Source organism: Brassica oleracea, chromosome C1, assembly GCF_000695525.1.
Source record: "Brassica oleracea var. oleracea cultivar TO1000 chromosome C1, BOL, whole genome shotgun sequence".
NCBI classification, from domain to species: Eukaryota; Viridiplantae; Streptophyta; class Magnoliopsida; order Brassicales; family Brassicaceae; genus Brassica; species Brassica oleracea.
Window position 1 is genome coordinate 33,151,481 of NC_027748.1, and position 23,312 is coordinate 33,174,792.

Below are 23,312 nucleotides of genomic sequence, written 5' to 3' on the forward strand. Positions count from 1 at the left end.
AAAGAAAAAGATAAAACTTCAAAAGAAAATAAATAGAGAAAAAGACAAAAATAGCACTAAATCATGTTTTTGTTCCCAAACTAGCACTTAAGTTCAAAAGTCACAAAAATAGCACTTAATATTTTATCAAAAGTCACAAACTTATGGTTTAGAGTTAAAGGGTGGGGTTTAGGGTTTAGGGTTTAGGGTTTAGGGTTTAGAGTTTACGGTTTAGGGTTTAGAGTTTAGGGTCTAGGGTTTAGAGTTTAAGGTTTAGAGTTTAGAGTTGAGAAATGAGGTTTTGGGGATAAGATTTCAAATTTTGAAAAATAAAAAAATTAAAATTTTCAAAGGATAAACTTAGAAAGGTGCTATTTTAGTCATTTTAGTTTTGGAGTGCTATTTTTGTGATATAAATTTAGAAAAATGCTATTTTGGAGATTTGCCCAAATAAATATATATAACAAACCGGAATCGTAATCGTAATCGATGAAAACCAAATTGATTACAAATTTTTATCCGGTTAGAGTTGAAAGAGAAAAATTCAAATCTGACCAGACCTTTTGCCCTATAATAATTCATTTCACATTTATCTTTCCAATTCTAAATTGCTTTTGTGTGCAACTATTTAGTGTAGACAACCGTATAAAATCAGTGTTGGTTTAGTATAGGTTAGTTTCCGGTTAATATGCTCACTATGTAAGGGAAATGTATTTTTACCTCGATTGATCGGTGAATTTTTCCCTATCGATCGATCTTTCTTGCTCGTTTTCTTCAGTTATTCGACCAAGATTTTGGGCTAACCAGAAGATAAACCACACTAAACCAACATTGATTATACGGTTATCTACACTAATAGCAACAAAACAGAATGTATAAAATTATAAATCTGTTTGGATGACTAAATCTTATAAACCAAAAGTCATGTTGAGAAAATTGTTGGTGTTTAATATTCTGTTAGTTACACTAACTTAAGATGAGAGTCGCGAGACATGATTTAGGTCGAGATAAAACTTATAATAATGCCATACAACCGGAAGAATGGTGCGATTAACAATAACTATTCTTAGTTTTCAAGAAAATAAAAAACCCAATAACTATTCTTAGAAAACAAAGAACAAATAAATGCAACTTTTAAAAAAAAAACAATCAAATAAATGCAACTTTGGTTACAAGGAAATGCGGTTTTAGGGCCAAGAAAGGAAAACTTCAAACGAAGATGGGTCTAATGGGTTTCTCAGACTATGTAGCGTGAAAATAGGGTTATATATGTTCATCATCTTTATTGGCATTTTTTTTTTGTCAATTTGTGTTGCTTACATGTGTTACCGAAATCATATGTAACGGTAGATGAGTTGGTAGTTATTATTGATTCTGTCTATTATTCTCGAGTGGTGCAGACTTGCAGTTGCATCACACTGCGTTACGCTACCATTCAACAATCAAGTGTTCACCTGTGATCCCCTCCCACAAACTTAGAAGACAAGGAAAGCAAAATATACAGAGTCATGCATAATTGTAATCATTTATCAGCATGTGTATGTATCTTTCCCACTAGTTTTTGGTTCTTTGGGTAAACCGGTATTCGACAGATGAACATACAAAATTGACCATTGTTGTCCTTAATGATGTGGTACGCCCGCCGATATAAACAATGTGTAAGTAATTAGCAAAAGTCGAGAATTTGAACTCGTATACGTATACGTGGCCTCTAACGAAAGCTGTATCATTACAATTGCTTTCGAGTCTTTCTCAACAACAACAAAAATGCTTCCGAGTAACATAATTACCAAATTAGTCACGTCAAACCAATAACACGTTAATCCCGTGCTTTATCATTTGCTCATAATTAATTTGTCTGTTAAAGTAATTACTCTTATTTTATTTTATTTTGACTGAACTTTAATTACTCTTATTTTATTGGCAAGGGAATTTTAGTATATTCTTAAAACTTACTTTATCATCAACGATATAAGATTAAATATATATTCTGTATCATTAGTGAGATTATTTTTTGTATTTCTTGGTATGAGCTAGTGATATTAAGCAGGTGAATTATTTCAAACTTTATATCAATGATTTGAGAGTTAAATTTGTTAATATTTATAATACAACTATTTTAGCTAAAATAAATTTTTGACTCGCATTTTTTTTTTAACATAGTTTTTCTGATTAAAGGATCCATTTTACTTACTGGCTCCTCAGTAGCATTCTCTAAACTGTAGGATAAAGATAGTAAGTAATGTTTAAAAACAAAACGATCAGCATGTTTTGGTCTAACTGGTTTGGTACCGGTTTTAGGAAACCACCGGTTACAAATTATACCAAAAATCACGGCAAGAAAAGAGTGTCGGTGGCTGACCATGACCAATGCTTTTCTTAGCGCAAGACTTCAACTTCAACAATCAATAGTGACAACAACACTCGCCTAGAGATAAACTTTCACTACAAAAGTAATCACAAGGGGGAAGTGAGAATTCATATTTGAGGAAGATACCTTGTCTCTATCTGCCCCCACACCACACTCTCTTTGTTGGACTTTCTTTTTCTTTCTTTCCTTCCTTCCTTCCTTCTCTCTATTTCAACTCTGTTTTCACGATCCAGTTTTGTAAGAAAGAAGAAATGGGTGTGGATTTGAGGCAAGTGGTTGCTGGTATTCTCACCATCACCATGTTTGTGATGCTCGGACAGATGCTTCACAGAGATTACTATGATTCTCTTCAGGTATCTTCTCTGCCGACAACTTTTGTCTTTGAAGCAGATCTAATTCATTTGATCAGTTGCACTTTCTTGATTTGTGCGTTAAAGAGTTTTCTTGAAAAACAAAACTTTCCATTTTTAGATAAAAATGTAGATTTGCATGAATCAAGTCAAGAGTCAACAGTGAAGTCTTTCAGCTGATCATTAGGACATGATTGATTTTCATCTCTTTTAATTTGGTGTAAACTAATAGTGCATGAAACTGAACCTTTTTCTTCTCTACTTACAGGAGAAAGCTCAGGGAGATGCACATGATATCGAATTCGAAGGATCCAGAGTATCTGTGAAAGATAGTCTTGTTGGAGCCTTAGAAGGAAATAAAGGACCTTGGATGGATGATAACAATGACCTTAATCCTTGTTGGCCAACATTACTATCCGGTATGTGTTTGTTTTATAATCAGACTCTTTCTTATTTCCATTTGTGTAGTTGATTCTGGACTATTTACTAAGGACTAAATGTTGCAGATGAAGCGGTATCATCAAAAGGGTATGTTACATTCTCTCTAACGAATGGTCCTGAGTACCATATCTCCCAGGTATGCTTTATAAAAAGTTTGATTCTCAGTTTGTTAAGTCAACCATGGTTTTATTCAGATGTGTTGTGATCTTCTTCTGTTTGTGTTTTTGTGGTTAATTCTGATCTCATGTTTAGATCACTGATGCTGTAATGGTGGCAAAGCATCTTGGAGCAACACTAGTGCTTCCTGATATAAGAGGAAGCAAACCTGGTGATGAAAGGTTATAAGAGTTGTTTGTCTATGTTCATGACATTTTATGGTTTGATAATTGGTTTCTAAGATCAACTTATGACTGGTATCAGGAACTTTGAAGACATTTATGATGCTGATAAACTAATCAAAAGCTTGGAAAACGTCGTCAAAGTTGTCAAACAATTGCCTGAACAAGTATCTCTAAGAGACATCGCCATTGTTAAAGTCCCTACAAGAGTTACAGAAGACTACATCAAAGAACACATTGAACCCATCTTCAAGTCCAAAGGAAACATTCGAGTCGCTACGTACTTCCCTTCTGTCAACCTGAGGAAATCCTCACAAGACGGTGAAACCGATCCTGTGTCTTGCTTGGCAATGTTCGGTTCCTTGGAGTTGCAACCTGAGCTGAACGCAGTAGTTGAGTCCATGATAGAGAGGTTAAGGACTCACAGCAGTAAATCAGGTGGCCGGTTCATAGCTGTAGACCTTAGAATCGAAGCACTCGAGAAGAAAAATTGTCATTCAACTGGTGTGGGAGGGTCCAAGACTTGTTACAACGCACAAGAGATTGCTGTGTTCTTGAGGAAGCTTGGATTTGCTGGTGACACAACCATCTATCTGACTCAGCCTAGATGGGACAGTAGCCTCAATATCCTTAAGGATATCTTCCCAAAAACGTTCACTAAGGTGTGTAAGAAAACAAACATTCTTTACTCCAAGAAAGTTCTCTTACCATGTTGCTAACGTTTTTGTCACTTGACAAATGGCAGGAGGCAGTAATGCCGGCAAGTAAGAGATCAAAGTACCTTGAATCAGAGAGTTCTGAGTATGAAAATGTTATTGACTTCTACATAAGCTCAAGAAGCGATGTGTTTGTTCCAGCCATATCTGGTTTGTTCTATGCAAACACAGTTGGGAAAAGGATAGCTTTGGGTAAGCCTCAAGTGCTAGTTCCAGCAGAGATCTCAGAGACTTCTTCCCTTGCTACAGATTTCATCTCTCCTTACATCTCAAAGAAGAACCACTTGGCTTATTCATGCTTTTGCTGAACCTTGTCCCCTTTTCTAAAGTGATCTCTCCAAACATGGGCTTTCTCAGTTTTCACCAAGTGTAAGCTATATTTTATTTGATGTTTTCTTTGTTTTTCTTTATGTAAGGTTGCCTTGTGTAGGAAAGAAAACAATTGAGGTTTACAATTTGATTTTGTTGGCTTATAGCTTTTTGCATCCTACAAATTTTGTTCAATAGTATGAAACACATAAAATTTGTTTGTAAGATTCATTTTAGTGTGGAGGGTTTCTGTCTTTCTGATGAAGGAAGAAGAACCATGTGATCTTTACTATGTCCATTGGTCCCTATATCTAGTGATGCCATTTGAACAGTAGATATATCTCATGAAAGCTTCTTTACAGAGAGCAAAGAGTTGTGGTTGGTATGAACACATAAAATCCTCCATGTTAAACAACACTTTTTGAAAAACCAAAGACTGAGCCAAACTCCCATTAGTACAACCCCAAATCAAATTCAATTCACAGTTGCACCTTTACATCATACAAAAAGAAGAAGAAATCTGAAAAAGGGACAAAAGAATTGGATACATTTGTAATATACTATTACCATTTAAAAGAAAGAAATGTTAAAAGGTTTAGCCATTGTCACTTGTTATTGCTACTGTAGTTGCAGTATGAGGAAGATGAATATCTCTAGTAATGTGTTTATGCACTTCTTGAGGCTCTGTATTTACGGAACGGTTTCTTGAAGTAGACGCTCATTGGAGTCCTCGGTACAGGAATCAGCTTCCCAACAACTGCTAGTGGCCAGCTGCAGAGAGACAACAAATTAGTGATATTATAGTTTCTACATTTCATTTCAAGTTGGAAAAAAATGGACATACCTGACAAGTCCAATAACAATAGAAGCAAGCCATAGCTGCCAACTCAGTGCAACTGTATGAGCAAACTCTCCAAGGAAAGTAACAATGAGTATCTGCATTTTCAAGCACAACAGTTTACTACTAGATACTATCAAGTGTCAAGAGAGAGAGAGGCTTTGTGTTATTGGTCTTACCTGAAGTACAAAAGTGACTCCAACAATTGCAACAAAGAGAGGGTTCTTAGATACACCACTAAAAACATTCATTTCATCAGGTTTCCTTGCGTTGAACTCGTTGAATATCTGGAAGACTTGCATGATTAAAACCAATTCCATATGATTTAAAGAATAAGGAGATGAAAAAGTGGAGATGATTTGCTTACTTGACACATAACGAATGCATTGAATATCATAGTGTTCTTCACTTCCACAGCATGTGCATGGTTGCTGTCTTGTTTCAAGCCAAGCACGCTCAAGCCTGCAAAGTTGAGAACTAGGAGGACCGCCACTTGGTATAATGACTGTAACATCCCCACATTATAGTTTCAGAGATGTGCACTCTAGAAAAAATGTTTGAATAATAAAATAAACGTCAAGATAGTTGTTTTGCTGAACAAGTCACCTGCACAAGCAAGTTCCTCCACATGCTGTTTGTTATTAGAGGTTCCCTGCAAATACATAACCATACATATAAACCACAATATATTTAATTTTGTTTCACTAAAATTTTTCATGATGTTATACCTTCTTCCAACAGGGGTTCTGTGCATAAGATGATCTGTTGGCGGCTCTGTAGCGAGTGCAAGTGCTCCAAGAGTGTCCATAATAAGGTTGACCCAAAGCAGCTGTATCAAAGAACCACCATTGTATTTCTTCTGTACTCCATCTTCAAAGTATCTTAAAATTTCAACCATCCAGGGGGAAGGTTAACTAACCTGTACAGCCTTTAGAGGAACGTCACCGGAAGACATTGCTGCTACAACATTGATTATAAGAGCTGCAACATTCACAGTGAGCTGGAACTGTATGAACTTCTGAATATTTGCATACACAGAACGGCCCCAACGAACAACCTGAAACAGTACAAGAATTGCATTATAAGAAAAAGGCATAAAGAATAGCTATGGAGGTATACACTAAGACTAACCTTAACTACTGAAGCAAAATTGTCATCCAAAATGATAATGTCTGAACTCTCTTTAGCAACTTCTGTTCCTGATATACCCATAGAGAGACCTATGTCTGCCTATAACACAAAGCCAAAAAAGATAAGTCAGATTTGGAAGTGGAACACCAAACCTAATATAGCCTGTATCATCACCAGTGATTCTAACCTCGTGGAGTGCAGGAGCATCATTAGTACCATCACCAGTGACAGCAACAACATCTCCATTTTTCCGTAATGCTTGAACAAGTAGAAGCTTGTCATTAGGAGAGGACCTACCCATCACCTGCATTACCCCCCAAGTAAATATTTGAACTATAGCATCAGTAAGGTCACATGATCCTTGAATGTTCATACCGTTATTCTCTTGGCTACTTGTTCTCTCTCTTTTTCAGATAGCTCACGGAATACTTTCCCTTCAATGATAGTAGGCTCAACAGCTTCTGTATCCGAAGCAAGTATACCACACTCCAACGCAATTGCTTTTGCTGTCTGAAGATTGTCTCCAGTCACCATTCGTACCTAGACAACACAAATGTTTCATATAAACACTACAGATGGGTTGACCAGCTATAGACCATTATAGAGGGCAAGGAGCCTACCTTCACACCAGCACTGGTGCAAATTCTCACTGCTTCTCTGACCCCAGGACGACAAGGATCCTTTATACCAACGATAGCAAGCAAAGTCAATTCATCTTCTGGTAAACTCCATTTATCCAAGTCCTCCTGTTCCTTGGGAACTTTGTTCAGCTCTTGTGTTCTGCATGCAATAGCAACACATCGCAGGCTATTTTTAGCCATGGCATCGATGGCAAGTCTGAAAAACTCCTGTAAAATAATTTCCAAACAAGAAATATTATTGATATTTGAGATGAGAGCAAAGTACAGGCAAATCTTATAGTCCTCATAATTTATTCTCTAGCACGGTAGCACCAATAAGAACTTGGATAGACTCTTATTAACAAATTTTGTGTCAGATCACCTTCTGGCTATCAATGGGCTGCAGAGTACCATTTGAGTCCATGTACTGTGTACAGCAAGCCAGAACTATCTCCGCTGCTCCTTTCCAATGAATGAAAACTTCAGAATCTCCCTGCAGTGAGTTAATATACAATCCTGATCAGCTATGATATACTTTAGAGACTTTCCTCAATAAATGGCAATGAGAAGTTGTCCAATGCCTTCACAACATTTTACTTATTTCCTAATCTTATAACTGGAGAGAGGATCAAGAAATTACTCTAAGAACAGCAACACCTCCACGCTTTTTCTCAGAGTTGAAAGTGAAAGCATGGATGATAGCAGACTCCGACCTGATGGTATCAAACTTCATCCCCAACTGCAACAAAAGCGTTCTTTAAAATATATATATGCACATACATAAGAAACATATGTCAAAGATGGAGCAGAGTAAACAAACATTTGATATACCTTATACGCCCAAGACAGAATAGCCTTCTCTGTGGGAGATCCAGAAATCTCCACCTCTCCACCATCCTACAGTAATAACAACATGAGCACTAACCATCCATCATTTGATAACCTCAGTATGAGCTTAGTGTAAGGAGATCAGCATGTTTGGCTAGTTTTAATTCAATAAGAAATAAGATGGTTGGTTAGACAATATCAGAGAAGAAGACCCACCTTGGGATGAAATACATTTCCTGTGGTGTTCTGTGCCACACCCTCACTTATTAAGGCAACAAGTTTAGGGTGGAGGCCAGAGGGGTTGTCTGCTACATCCATCTTTGATCCTCCAGCATATGTCTCAACCACAGTCATCTATAAAGGTATGTTGATTTTCATCATGTTAATGGTGAAGCTTCCATTGGGCTGATGCTGAGTTTTAGTAGATACTGACCTGATTCAAAGTTAAAGTTCCAGTTTTGTCACTGCAGATCGTTGTTGCTGAGCCCATGGTTTCACATGCTGAAAGCCTCCTGACCTGTTAGTAAATGAAATGTGGTCACACAATAATCAAGAGAGAAAACCTGTATTTGATTCTTACCAAAGCTTTGTCTGCCATCATCTTTCGCATTGAGTAAGCCAAACTGTACCACATGGAGTCAAGAGAAAGTAGATCAACAACTACAATGCAGTTAGATATTTTCTGAGTGGATTATATGAAATAAGACTTACGTGAGGGTAACTGCTAGGGGAAGTCCTTCAGGCACTGCCACAACCACAATAGTAACCTAAAACAAACGCCAGAGTTAACTCATGTGTCTACAGTATAACATAATCAGGGATGTGGAATGAATACTTACTGCGATTGTAAATATCTTTACACAATCATCTACAATATCACTGATGCTTGTCGTCCCTTTGACAAACTGGGTTGCTCCACTAGAATCTTGTGTAGTTCCGGTAAAATATCTGGAAAAAACAACAACTAAAGATTATAGCTCTCAACATGCCATGGAGTTGTAAGCCAAAACTTTTGTTCACCAATATTACCTCACAAGAAGAGCTACAAGTACAACAAGAGCCACCGTGAGCCCCACTATACCGATGAAGGTTGCAAGACCATTTAGCCGCACCTGTTATAAGATTACCAAAAAAGGAACTACTTCAAGGCATTGTGGAGACAATAGAACAGTGATCAAGATGATAAACCTGCAAAGGGGTTTCTTCACCAGTATCCTCTGAGATACTTGCCATCAACAGTCCCCATTCAGTGTTGATTCCAACACCAGTAACCTGTTGAAAGAAGCAGAGAGAATAACTACCGGAAAATGTCTATAAGAAGAAGTTAGACAAAAGGACAAAGGCCTCAAAGATTTACCAGCATACTACCGACACCGTCTGCTACTTTACAACCAGACATAAGAAAAGGAGATTTTTGATCCTTGTTGACCTGCAACATAAGTCTGTGTTAGCAAAGTATAAAGAGAAGATGAGCACACAACTGAACACGAAAAGTCATGATGAACTCACAATCTTGCTTTCACCGGTCATGCTAGATTCATCAATAGCAAGAGAATGGCCACTAATTAGCACTCCGTCCGCAGGGACCTGGTCACCTATTCTAAGAGGTATAACATCTCCCACAACAACGTCATAGATTGAAATCTTCACTGTTCTCCCTCCTCTCATGACCTGTAAGAGTTTTCATTTATTTAATTATCAGCTCAAAACCATATTATTTGCATACAATCTATAAAAGTTAAAGCAAAGCACCTCTAGTTGTATATTCCGTTTTTCATCGTTGAGGTTTTGAAACTGAAGAGATTGGCGATAGTCACTAACAGCTGAAAGAAACAAAAGATAAAGCTATAAAGAAAGAGTCATCCTCAATGGATCAAGAACGTAAATAAAAGATGTAGGCAATACATAGACGAAAAAGAATGGTCATACCTGTAACAATAATGACAAGCAAAACTGCAAAAGCAATGCTTCCACCATCAAGCCAACCTTCTTTCAAACCCTGATGAAGTAGTAACCAAAAGAGATTTAAGCAGACTAGAAAATGAGTTAGTTGGTAGTTTGGAACATTAAAAAAGGAAAAGAGAAACATATACTTCTGTCTTTATTCCCAATGCCAATGATGTTACAGCGGCTATGATCAAGATGATGAGAGTCAAATCCTGCCATGCTTCCCAGAGGAACATCTTTTGGACAAGAGAAAGTTATAAACGTATGAGTTATGAAAAAAAAGTTAAGGAAAGAGTGTTAAAGAAACCAACACAAATGCTTACATAGAAGCTCTTCCCCTTCTTCTTTGGATAAGTGTTGGATCCAAATGCATTCTTCCTATCTATCACTTCTTTCTCATCTTCCTGGATTCCTTGCTCCAGATTTGACTTCAACTTCTCTGCAACACCTTTGACCTAAAAACGTAGTAGTTAAGTAATCATGAAGTAGTCTTGCCATTTATAGCATACAAATGAATGCAATATGAGAGACTAACCCCTCCATGTTGCTGCAAACTGGACATGTTTTGGTTCCTGGTCATTGACACAAGTTTCTCAAGGTCAATGTCAAAGTTACCAGTAGAAGCTGATGGAGTTGTTGTTGATGATGATGCAACCGCTGAAAGCACAAAAAAAAAAAGAACGATTATTTGAGGAAACAAAAACAGAATCTGATCTGACTTATCTGAAAGAGAGTCAGTCACATACCACCAATTTGTTGTTCTCCAGCTAACTTAAAAAGCAATGCTGCCTGATTCAATAAAGCAATTTACTGATGTATGAGATCAAGAAACAAACAAGAAGAAATCAAAAGCTTCATCAAGATGATAAAAGAGGAATACCCTAATGACTTGAGCATGAGCTCTGATCATCCTTCTACGATTCTCGTAGTGTTCTTCTTTATTGAGATCCAAAGTGTATCGAAACCGACGTGATGCGTTCAATACAAGTGCCGCTTGCTGCACAAGTGTAATAAAGATCGAATCTCTCTCAAGCCATGCAACCATTCTTAAGGAAAGAGAATCAGAGATGACATTACCCTCCAGCGACGGAGAGATTGGGCGGAGGCGTTCTTGGTGTTATCAAGATCGAAAGGATCATCAGGATCGTGTTCAAGCTGTTCGTGGTGCTCATCTTGTGTTCTGTCTGATCCTCCAGCTTCCACGTCGTCGTGTCGTCCTGACATTGACGTGGGGAGCAATCCATTGCTCGACGACGTAGTGCTCATCGTATCCTCCCTTCCTTGGCCTCTCACCCCACCTCTTCCTCCCTCCTCTTTTCAAGAAAACCACAAAAGAAAGGAGAAAATAGAAACTACCTTCTTCTGATAAAGGTCAGGTCGTTCGTTATTAGTTTGGCGAGAGAAAGCCAAACTAGTGAGAAGGAGAATGCAACAAAAACCTAAAATCTATCTCTCTCTCTCTCTCTTAAACTTTCTCTCTGTAAATTACAGAGAAAAATAAAAAGAGAAACTAATTACAACAACAACAACAAAACTCAAAAACAAAAAAGACTCAGAGAGACAGAACTCAAATGAATGACGACATTGTCTATATTTGGTCTGGTTTTCGCAAAAAATTGCGGAAAGTTCGTTTTTCTTTTTATGGGAAATTAGAAGCACATGAATGAAGAAGAAGAAGAAGGATATTTTCCCGGGGGAAAGAACATGGTACCATTATATATACTAACATGGCTTATCTTCATACAATCTCACATTTCATTTATCATTCTTTGTTCTCAGATCTAACTACATAAAAAAAAAAAAAAAATTTCTAAGCTCTATTTGACTGAAAAGAAATTTTTTTTTTATCAAATTAACTTAATAAGAAAACTTATCAGGAAAATATAAAAATGATAAGAGGATAGAAGTTGGAGAGAAAGTTCGTCCAGGACAATGACATGGTGAACGTGTGTACGACGTAAATATCTCTTGGGTTGCACGACATATAACCCAATCGTTGTTTAAATTATCTACTAATTACACTTAATTAAATATGAAAATGTTTTATTGTGTGTCAATAAATTTTAAAAAGCTACAAGAAGTTCACTGTTTCTACCTGAGGAAAAAGATAAATAAAAAGACTTGTGAAACAAATCAAACATACAGAAGAGACTGAGCAAATATCTTTTATTTGTATCTCTTCTCATGAGTGATCTTTCTAAAAATTATACAACAACAGATTATGAGTGTCCCAAAGAACCCTCATCAACCAAACTCACATCGTTTTTTATTGCTTACAATGGGTTTGTTTACTCACTTACTCTCTCACTGTGAGTTGCTAATGTCCCCAGCTAGCTCAGCCTCAAGAATTGATTCCTGCAACAATGTGATCGAGAGAAAAAGGTTGGTATCTTAAAGAGCAATTCAATCTCGAAACTTATCCATTCCTTTCAAGCGCTATAGTACAGAAGAAAAAAACTGATGTTGCTCACTCACATCAATTTTATTTGCAGGCAGATTCTGGGCTGTTGGAGGAGGAGGGGCTTTGGATAAGTCCCTAAGTGCCCCCTGAAATTATCAAAGACAATGTTACTGTTTTGTTTATAAGTGATCACTGAGACAACCAAGTGTTAATAGAAAATGAATAACGAAAGTGTTATTTAGCTTACCTTGTTTGCCCACATTAGTCCACATGCATTACAAAGTGTCCTTGGCCCTTCAGGTCCACGTCGCATCATTGGAGTTGACTTCTCACTGGTTCCACAGTGCCGACATCTTTTTAACATGTTCACAACCGTTTGAAGATGGCAAAAAGATCAGACATGAGCTTTTGTCAACCAAGTACACACCAAGCTATAAATAACTTCACCATCTATAAAGACTTAAAAAGGTGACAACCGTTCTAATAACTCCAGGTTTGAAATGGGTGATGCTTTGATAATAAGTACATGATTCAGAGTTGAAGTATCTCCCAAAAAGTTTATGCAAGTGAAAAAGAAACTCCCAAAAACAAAAACAGCAAACAAATCAAATTATTTCTATGTTTTAGTGTTGGTTGAAGCAAATCTAATAACAGTTGTAAGAGTTTACAGAAGTTATTCAACTTACAAAGCCTCTGGCTTCTGAGTCTCAGTTCCTTCCAAAGCCCAGCTCTGGCCTGAGCCCCAATCCGATCCATTGGATGCAGAATCCTCATTGCTTGACTTGGCAGATGTAAACTGACCTTTCTTACGTTGCATTCTGCATGCGCAAAACCAAAACCTTTTAATTACAAACCAGTGTATCTCAAAAGATGGGGATATAAACAAACCCTATTTGTTGATTTAGACTCACCTCAATGCTACCTCCTTCCTGACAGTGTAGCGAATTGTCTTATCAAAATTCCTCCCTTTTCTTTTCTCCCTAAATCTGAGCAACGAGGCTTGCCTTTGGGGGGCACTAAACCTTTGAGGAGTACCAGATAGACCCTGTTTCATGCATTAGTAAGCAAAAAACTCGAGTAGTAGAACTTATATCCTCCCATATATGGTATTAAACAAGTCTTTTATTACCAGTACCCTATTGTTCTGATGAGGTGATCCTACGGTTGTCGGGACTGTATTTGGTACTTCCCTTCCTCCAAGTAACAAAAGCACAGCTTGAACCTGCAGTAAAAAAAAAATATCAACGAGAGTTTTATTACACAGAAAAATACCATAACCAGACCAGCAAATAATCTTAAGTTACTAGAAGGGTTTGAAGTCACCTTCTCAGGCAAGACGCGGTCAAAAACATAAACTTGTCCCTGAAAGGACAAGGTCAACTGATCTCCATTTTCACTGCCACGGTCCACAACCTCACCGCGATGATCAGATGTGTTGCCAAGGTGAGAAGGAATGTCTGCCTCCAGTCCCTCGTTCATCACATCATCAGCGTGCTGCTCATCCATCATACCGCGATGATCATACTGCACGTGCATTGAGTGATTTGGATCTTGAACTCCGCCGCCATTGTGCATTCCACCGTTGTTTCCATGAAGGTCATCATCCATGGTCTTTTTTTATTCATCAAGTGTCACCCCAAAAAAGACATTCAAAGAAAAAAACAGAACATTATTTAAGACTCTTTTTCCAGAATTAAAAAGCTAGACTGCTAAGACAGGAAAGGTTGAAGAAAATCAAAATTGGGGATATGTAAATAAGAATCACATTAAGTGACATCATTAACGGTTACTGGTGGTTTGTCACAAACTGTCCCTACTGCAACCGATTTGGAGTTTTATGATATAAAGAGTAGTATGATTCTTATTTCCAGAAATGAAAATGTCATCTTGAAAAGTTATTACAGAATATATATATATATATATATATGAACATTATATGACGATAATTAAAACTTGGAGATAATCAATCTCACATAACAAGCGCAACAACACCTTAAACCCTAACAATTAATTTTATCCATTTCCAGTAATAAAAGCCACACATCAATCAGATCGGAATGGAAAAAAAGTCTCAACCTTTGAGCAAAGAAGATCAAAACTTTAGCAATTGCAGATCATAAAAATACAATTGCTGCCAACTAAAAAAACCCTAGAAAATATATTCAATTAATTCCACCATACAAAAAAAGAAGCCCAGTTTATATATCCTCTTTGAGAATTGAATTTTAACTTCGACAAGCAACAAAAAAAAAAAAAAAAAAAGAAGAAGAAGAAGAGAAGCTCAGGTCAAAAAGGGAACCTGTTGTTTCAGAGAAAGGCAAGCAAGAAGTGTGGAGGGAGGATGGTGAAGTGGTAGTAATTCACGATTAACGGATGATTTGATTATCCAAGGCGATGCCGGAAAAGGTACCTCTTTTTATTGATTTTTTATTTTGATTTCTTTTTTCTAATCACTAATCTATACTATTATTTATACTATTATTTACAAAGTAAATTTTCGAAATCGAACTCTTCTCACGTTAAAAATTAGATTGGTTAATGTCGTTATTACCCTTAATAAATTTTTATATATAATAATTTAATTAAAAACAAATTTTATATTAATAATAATAAATTTCTAAAAAGATAATTCTCATATATTTTGTTGTTATCTTGAAATAATATTTTATATTTCTAAAAAATAAGATAATACTTATATATTGTGTTGTTATCTTTAAATGCTATTTTTATTATAAAAATTAAGATATAAAACAATATGTAATTAAATATTAATGAAGAAAAAACACTTGTATAAAAATATAGTCTAAAACATTTCTAATATATGAATGTTTTGAAAAATTCAACACAATAATTAGTATATATATTTTGATGAAATTTTCTGTCATATATAAATTATTTTATGTTTGGTATAAACTTGTTAAGAATATAAATAATAATTTAACATATTGTTTTTGAATTAACAAAATATAAAATAGTAAATATCTATAAGAAGATTATGTCCGCGTGTGCGGACAAGACACCTAGTTTTATTGTAATTCACGATTAACGGATGATTTGATTATTGACGATTTGGTAATTTTTTTTTTAAACATTTTTTAGAAAATATAAACACTCATTATCATTTATCAACTAATGAGCATTTTAGTCGAATGTCGTTATCTTATGTCGGCTTAAGCCTGTTGAGAGAAATCCCCTAATCAGCTCAGCCCAAATCAATATCAGCCCATTATTAGAAGTCCATTTGACCCAATCTTCAAGCTAGGTTACTCTGATTAGAAAGATTATTAATAAAATCATTGATACGATTAAATTTTTTTTTTTTCTAAAAATGTAAATATCATTAGGGTTACAAATAGTTGTTAACCAAATATAAAAACACCTCCAACGGGGGTTCTACCTATTGGAGTTTTTTTCTTTTGAGCAACACCTATTGGAGTTCTAAATATGAATATGTGTGTATATATATATTATATATGTGTATGATTATATTGTATATGTGTATGTAGTTCTCGGGTCAACTAAATAGTGTAGAACTTTTGGGTAGGGGTTCTACATTATTTAGTGAACTCCCAACTACATACGCATATACAATATATACATACACACATATTCGTATTTAGAATTCCAATGGTTAAAATCCTCATTGGAGGTGCTCTAAGACCTTTGGAACTGGTTCCATAGCAAAAAAGAAAAAAAAAACATGGAAACAAAGACAATCGATACTTTTTCGAATCAGCTTGGTAACAAATAGGAGAGAAATAACCGATACAGACTTGAAGCGCTAGAATGAAAGATAAAGTCGATATTAATATGTGGGGAGAAATCCGAAGACAAAGATTGTTTTCGGAAGCACGACAAACTAAGCGAGTAAGAAGCTGATTCAACCTGTTACATGTAGCAAAAGACCCATTCCTCTGAAGCATCATAGAAGCCTGCTCGAAGACCGCCCTCTAGTATGAGTTGGAACGCTTGTACGAAACCAAAATCCGGTCATGCATAAGATAACAGTAACCACCAAAGTTTAATAGCGCTCAACTTCCACACCTCACTCATCTTCAAAGCCGGCTTAACAACGAAAGGGGCAGCATCACCACTTAGAGACCTCACTATTTCCTCTTGAAGCTTTGTGAACCGTGAGCACAATAAAACGAAGAGATTCCTTAACCAAAACTTCTTAACCTGAAGGACAATACCCTTTCTCACAGCCTTACCCACGAATTCAGCGTAGTCGTCTCGCCTCTGCCGTAGTACTCTCGCTTCATTGGAGATCTATGTTCCTTACAGCCTCACATACGTTTTCAACGCAGCCTCAACCTAGTGCGAGTGTACGATCATTGTCGACACGATCGTCTCATGATCTTTCGATCTATCTAGCCTAAACCAGATTCGCTTATCAAGTCTTCAGAATGAGACCACTGTCTCAGCATAAATCTGTCCATAAGTTTTAAAAACATTTCTAAAAAATCTCAAAGCCTAATTAACTAACTTTACTCTTTAAAGTGATATGTATTTTCAAAGCCACAAATTCAGGCTTTCAACTATTTCTAAAGCTACTTCTATTCTTAAATTTTTTTGTAGTTGTAACAGTCATACTTAAATCAAAAACCTTAATTGTAAAAGTCTTGAAAGTCATAAACAATCTGACCTCTAATTTTTAAAAATTCCCAAGAAATATAATCCCATGCTCCATGTGGCAATTGGAAATAAACGTTTTCACGTTGGTTTCTAAAGTTGAACCTTGTGTTGATCCCCCAAAATAATATAAACGCCATGGTGATCAACTCAACCGGCTCTTCTTTAACTGGTGTGTATTCCTATCTGCATCAAAGTTACGTATTTGAACGAATTAAATAGTCAAAATATATAATAAATTACTCCATTCGTCAGACAAAAATAGATTTTTTAGTATTTTCACCTATACTAAAAAAAACACATTAAACTACCAAAATAAAGGTATTGTTTTATGCAATTTTCAATTTTCAATAACTTTTAATAAAACGAATTAAAGAGTCAAAATATATAATAAATTACTCTATTCGTTCGACAAAAATAGATTTTTTAGTATTTTTGCACATATTAAGAAAACACATTAAAGTACCATAATAAATGTATTGTTTTATGCAATTTTCAATTTTCAATAACTTTTAATCAAACGAATTAAAGAGTCAAAATATATAATAAATTACTCCATTCGTTCGAAAAATAGATTTTTTAGTATTTTCACGCATATTAAGAAAACACATTAAACTACCATAATAAATGTATTTTTTCTGCAATTTTTAATTTCTAATAATTTTTAATCAATAGTAATTCAATAAAGTCAATTAATCTTTTTGAAATTTACAACTTTTTATAGAAAACACAAATTTTATTTCTAAAAAGTCTATCTTAATTGAACGGAGGGAATATTACTTTAAGATTATTTATATAACAACAAAACGAGATTTACCACAGAAAAAAATAATAAAATGAGATTTGTTGTTGTGGTAGCGTTAGAAAAGTATAATATTTGGTATTTTATGATTTTGTCTTAAGAAAATAAAACTAATAAGCCAAAAGGTGTGGAAGCATCGTAGCCTATTGGTTAAGGTTTAAAAGATTTTACACCCATGTCTGGGGTTCGAATCCTAGACTATGCAATTTATTGCAGATTATAGGAAATCCAGGTTTCAAGTCCCGGAGAAAGCGATTTATTAAACAATTATGCAGACTACGGAAGAAAGGCTCACAAGGGATCTTCAACATGGTGCAAGTAAATTTGGTCAGGCGTAGATCTTCATAGGATGGCTCAGGTGATGCAGTTAGGCGTAAGTCTTCATAAGACAGATAGTATTATCGGTTGTCGAATCGTCTATGTAATCTTTCTCATATCATAATTGTCATAATAAATTAGCGTTGGAAAAAAAATAAGCCCAAAGGTACGCACTGTTTTTGTTTTTTGTTTCATGTTGTTTTGATACAAAAATTGACCAATTTGTTTTTTAAAACTCTGTAATCTAATCATCAATCCTTATCTTATAAAAATACTAGTGGTATTCCCGGGCTACGCCCGGATTTCTTATATAAATTTTAGTTTAATTTAATCTATTATATTACTATTTGAGTATATATAATGCATATCTATCCATTTTCACAAAATATAAATTATAAAATGAATCTAAAATTATTAGAGTGCAAACGCTAATAATATTGAAAATAAATATTAAATGACTTAATAACTATATGTTGTTGATTTACTTTTCTAATAAGTTTTATTGATGCTTTAGACGTACTTTTCAATTAATTTTATTTCCCTATTGTGATACTTTTTAATATTTGGAAAATAAAATTTGGGCTTTGTTAGTTTACGGCGTTTCATTCTTTTTGACGACATTCTTTTGTAGGAATACAGCCTCTCACCCAAATGAAATAAGATGTAAATATATAGATTTTATTTTTACTTGTCGTCATTATTTTGTTTTGAAGAGAAAACAGTAATTTAATAGATACTAAAACTAAATGCTTGAAATTAATGTATGAGGTTTCAGTTTTTAATTTTCAGTAAAAGAATAATTATTTATTTGAATATATATATATATATATATATTAAAGTGTATTTCAAAATCTAATCTTTCAATTATATATAATTTCTAATTATATTCTCACTATTTCATTGAAAAATAATATTCATGAAACAACTGAAGATGATGATTTGGTTAAAAAGTTGGTAGAATGTGAAACAAAATTAATTATTGTTTAGAGTTTAATATTTCAGGGATGAAGCTGAGTTTATAAAATTTTATTAATGTTGTATAAATTATATTTAGATATTTATAAATGATTTAAGAGTCTTAACTAAGCTTTTTTAATCACAAACTTAATATGTAAATTGTTATCTTTTAAGAATAAATTTGAAAGTGGTATCAAATTCGTGGTAAATTTTAAAGTCCCCTATTTTAGAAAATATTATGGCCAAGTTGAAAATATTGCAAGGGAAATTAAATTACTCAAATAAAACTAAAACGAAAACTAACAAAATACTACCCAAAATTCTTATATTTTATTTTCTTAAAAATATTCATGCCTAGTAACTTTTTATTTGTGGTGACCATAAACTCCGCTAGCATATTTATTGGATAGTATATAAAGTCTTGCGTTTGAAGTATTATCTTAAGATATAAAAATGATTGACCGTGTGTGTATCAAATGAAATAGACGAACTTAATATTTGTTAGTATAGTATTGATGTTCGTTTTGGACATTTACTCCGTATCTGTAAGTTAAAGTTGTGTTCTTTTTTAACATTGTGTCAAGAATGTTAGTCTATGTACTTTTTGATGTCATTTATGGGGTTTCACATATTTTTCCATCGTCTAAAAAAACATAACTTTTTTGGGGTTTGTTTTGGTTGAATCTGGTAGCCTAATTGTTGAACAATAGAAGTTGGATTTGTTTTATTTAATATGGTAATAGATATGGTGGACAAATATTCGTCAAATGATGAAAATAATTTTGGTTGCTTGTAATAGTAACATGTGTCGGACCGGCCAACTATATTGTAGCGGTGACATGTAATAGTTGCTCTTATGCCTCTGTAATTTATCAAGTAATATTCAAGTCTAGTGACTTTTATTTAATATTAGAAACAGGTTTATTACTTGTAGAACTCAGCAATGACTTTAATTAGTTGCGGAGGAGTTGATCAAGTGAGATAAACCAAACATTTATCTATCGAAACCATTAAAGTTTAAGCTAGAAAAAGATAAGCACCAGAACAAAATAATCAACTGAAGATGTAGACGTAATATTACATGCGTGTAATATGTATATTGTAGTTGTTGCAGAAGTTAAGCTCAGTTTGTTATTTCCATTTGGTTGTCTTTAGATAAGATACAGAAGAAAAAATCCTTAGTTAAATCAACATAAGTTGTTATTTCATCAAATACCGAACCTTTCCAAGAAATAGGCACGAGAAATCAAAAATGAAAGAATAAATAGCCCTACAGTCATTGCATGAGTTGCAGGTGAACGATGAAAAACCACGCTGAAGCTTCCTAGAATATTTGGAGCAGGAAATGTAGACCACCCATTGGTTGTTTCAATGGCCTCTACTTTGCTGGTGAAGAGAAACTCAGTAGTCTGTAGTGCATTGAGGCTACAAACGTTAATAATATAATACTTGTGATAACATTTAGCAGAATGGACCAGGAACAGAATGCACATGCGGGGAACAATGGAGGACATAAGCGTTTAGCTCAGAGACCGTCATAGTTTGAATTTTCTGAACACCCCCATACTTTGTCGAACTTGTGGAGCAGTTCATGTCAGGGTCACCCAAACTGCTGTGTGAATATACCTTTAGTTGCAAGTTTAAAGACATCTAACCTCGGGACATCACATTTGAGCAACTTACCAATCTAACCTGAGCTTAAACATAATGAGCTTCTAAGTTCCTGGTTGATTAACATTTTATCATGAGAAAATTTCTTTAGCTAGATCAGCACACAGACGTGCTGCTATTCTAGCAGCAGGTGCTGAATACTTATTAGTATGTGTCGGCAGTGAAGTACTTGGCAAACAATAGGAAAGTTATGAGGAGTGAAAGACAAAATAACACAAACAAATCATGTTTTGCATGCTGAACCCTGAAACATTACATGTAAATTCAAACCTATAGAGAAGCTGGCTTGTGATATTAACATGCTCTGAAGTTTAGACCTTAAAATTGAAAGAAAAAAAAAAGTTAATGACTTGTTTGTAAAAGTAAAGAAATAAACAAACTATTCACAGTTAGATATGTCTCTAAGACAATTAAGTAGCAGCTCACCATCTGGAGCTCTTGCGAAATAATTGCACGAAAAAGCATTGGAGATAAATAAATTGTATTGACATCAACAGATATCTCACGAAACTATAACAGTAACAAAATCATACTTCTGAATGCAACAACATTATCTCCTCGAAACCAACAGCTGTCGAGCTAGTTGCAGATGAATTTCCTAAGATCAAGATAAAAGATACGTGAGCGCGCTTAGTGTTACTTGAAGTTAGGTAATGTGGAACCGAAATAGCAATATATCTTAACGACATGTTCGAAAAGAAGCAAAATCTTACCTCCGCATTTCTTTTCAACTTCGGTGAGAGACCAGTGTCTTTTAAATAACAGAGATGCAATATATCCATGCCTCAGACAAATAATTGCAGACACTGGTATAAGATCAGAAACAAAAGTATTCAAACATGAAAAAGTAAGCAAAATATACATAACAATGAACCATATCACCAGGATTTTCCATAGTGCAACTGAAGCAACACCATTTCACAAACTCAACTGGCATCTTCTGCTGCACAGGTTCCCAATCAGAACTATAGCTGCCCTCATCTTCTTCATTCAGCAATGCCTCTGCACCGTAAATATCTTGAAACGTCAACTCTCCTCTTGAAACCATAGCTGTTTTCTGCATAAGACATTAACAGATAGACATTATCATATACACGAATCAAAAAAAATCATGGCAGAAAATCAATAGTTTAAAGTTACGGATGATGATACCCCGTGTCTCCATTGCTAAGCTCATCGAGATGTGTTTCACCACCATTGCCATGTTTTCTTTTTGAACCCACAAAAGAACTCTCGAGAGTTTCTACACCATTGTTACCTCACCAGTGACCAGAACTACTAACCAGTAATCTTCTCTGGGACAAAGTAGAAAAAGGGTAGCTTTCAAAAATTAATGTGGAGAAACAAATCAAAACCGAAACTTGTTTTATTAACCTCCAATTGTTTTAAATGTCATCGCAATGGTGGCTCTATATTTCTCTTGTAACCATGGATTTTCCTCCAAACCTTTTCAAAAAGCATAAGATTGTTAAGCCGGTTCTCTGAGTCAGGCATCAGTTTGAGTTTCACTTTCACGCTTCACACCTTGCGAGCTTCCCGCCTCACACCAAGTATGAGTTTGCAGAGTTAATGCAGCCTACAAAAGAGAAATCTAAAAGATAGAGATTGCCACCAGAAGGTGTGTATTAATCACGTGCTTTACTGTCCGTGTAGGCGAGGCATATAAACAGCACAAAACATTACTAAATCAATGCACTTTCACAATTTTTCCCATAACTGGAGTTGTTTATAATTACAATCACCAAACTCAAAATTATAGGAATTGCGTCCAAGAAATGAATCTCGTCAAGCTCAAGATCTAACCTAGGTTTTAACGCCGTCACCGGAAAGAGTAGTGCTCGTTCAGAGGGGTTGCAAAGATAAGACCAATTGTGACTTTCTTCCCCGTAATCTTGGAAGGTCGACGGCACTGCACACCCGGTGAATGTTGATTTTAAATGGTACATACTCTTGCGAAAATATTAAAGTAATTAAAAGAGAGATTTTCAAGATTCACTACCTTCTCATTGAGGAACATGAAATCCACACTCATAAGCTCCCCAAATTTCTTAACGTTCCTAGCCTCCCAAAAACGAAAGAGACTTGTGACAACTCTGTCCTCGAGACGACCAGTCTTCAAATCAAGTGGAGCTGAGTAATCACCATTCTAAGAACTTCAACTTGTAGGGTTGTCGCAAGAATATAATTCGTAAGACGTTTGAGATTCCTCCTGAGACCCTAGAGACTATATATATATATGTATCCAATTCGATTGATGGGAGGAGAAAACCTGTATTGATGAGGAGAAAGTGGGTGAATTAATTGAATGCCATCAACACTGATTCACTCCGTGGAAGGAACTGATGGAAGACAATACGACGGGAGTTACCGCTTGCTACGACAAAGAAGAAACCCAACAAAAAACAAATGTTGATTTTAAATTCAATAAGCCCAAAACATTTTCAAGCCCACGACGTTTAATCATTTACGGAAGAAATAGACAATGCAAGAGGAAAGCGCTGACGTATCGCAAAACCCCCTAGGTGACATGATGACGTGGATGTCTGAGAGGGCAGATAAGTTAATTTTATTATTATATATATATATATATATATATATTTCTCTTTTGATATATATATATATATATATATATATATATATATATATATATATATATATATATA

The 23,312-nt window shown here is 35.1% G+C and overlaps 3 protein-coding genes across 4 annotated transcripts; 1 reads left to right on the forward strand and 2 right to left on the reverse strand.

The window, feature by feature from the left end:
* The first annotated feature begins 2,398 nt into the window (after positions 1-2,398).
* Positions 2,399-4,735, forward strand: LOC106314637. The gene is made up of 6 exons (XM_013752481.1): positions 2,399-2,703; positions 2,969-3,119; positions 3,207-3,277; positions 3,394-3,479; positions 3,562-4,141; positions 4,225-4,735. The coding sequence occupies exons 1-6, from the start codon at positions 2,602-2,604 to the stop codon at positions 4,501-4,503; spliced, it is 1,269 nt and encodes a 422-aa protein (XP_013607935.1). The 5' UTR covers positions 2,399-2,601; the 3' UTR covers positions 4,504-4,735.
* Positions 4,736-4,902: 167 nt separating this feature from the next.
* Positions 4,903-11,374, reverse strand: LOC106314630 (calcium-transporting ATPase 9, plasma membrane-type-like). The gene is made up of 31 exons (XM_013752474.1): positions 10,946-11,374; positions 10,749-10,865; positions 10,615-10,657; positions 10,404-10,525; positions 10,192-10,323; positions 10,015-10,104; positions 9,851-9,920; positions 9,674-9,744; positions 9,431-9,592; positions 9,279-9,350; positions 9,110-9,193; positions 8,951-9,033; positions 8,761-8,869; positions 8,633-8,688; positions 8,502-8,544; positions 8,355-8,438; positions 8,138-8,275; positions 7,925-7,990; positions 7,734-7,832; positions 7,476-7,586; positions 7,094-7,321; positions 6,849-7,013; positions 6,661-6,777; positions 6,474-6,572; positions 6,262-6,399; positions 6,071-6,171; positions 5,949-5,994; positions 5,710-5,847; positions 5,522-5,629; positions 5,349-5,440; positions 4,903-5,275 (listed from the first exon to the last, which is right to left on the reverse strand). The coding sequence occupies exons 1-31, from the start codon at positions 11,132-11,134 to the stop codon at positions 5,170-5,172; spliced, it is 3,279 nt and encodes a 1,092-aa protein (XP_013607928.1). The 5' UTR covers positions 11,135-11,374; the 3' UTR covers positions 4,903-5,169.
* A 533-nt stretch (positions 11,375-11,907) lies between these two features.
* On the reverse strand, positions 11,908-14,715 carry LOC106324644 (GATA transcription factor 24-like). 2 transcript variants are annotated; one of them, XM_013762598.1, is made up of 8 exons: positions 14,569-14,715; positions 13,593-13,880; positions 13,399-13,491; positions 13,181-13,314; positions 12,956-13,087; positions 12,517-12,622; positions 12,344-12,415; positions 11,908-12,223 (listed from the first exon to the last, which is right to left on the reverse strand). In XM_013762598.1, the coding sequence occupies exons 2-8, from the start codon at positions 13,875-13,877 to the stop codon at positions 12,173-12,175; spliced, it is 873 nt and encodes a 290-aa protein (XP_013618052.1). In that variant the 5' UTR covers positions 13,878-13,880; positions 14,569-14,715; the 3' UTR covers positions 11,908-12,172. The 2 variants fall into 2 exon arrangements, with proteins under 2 accessions (XP_013618052.1, XP_013618059.1); XM_013762605.1 differs by having other exon boundaries at positions 13,405-13,491; positions 14,569-14,705.
* Positions 14,716-23,312: the final 8,597 nt, after the last annotated feature.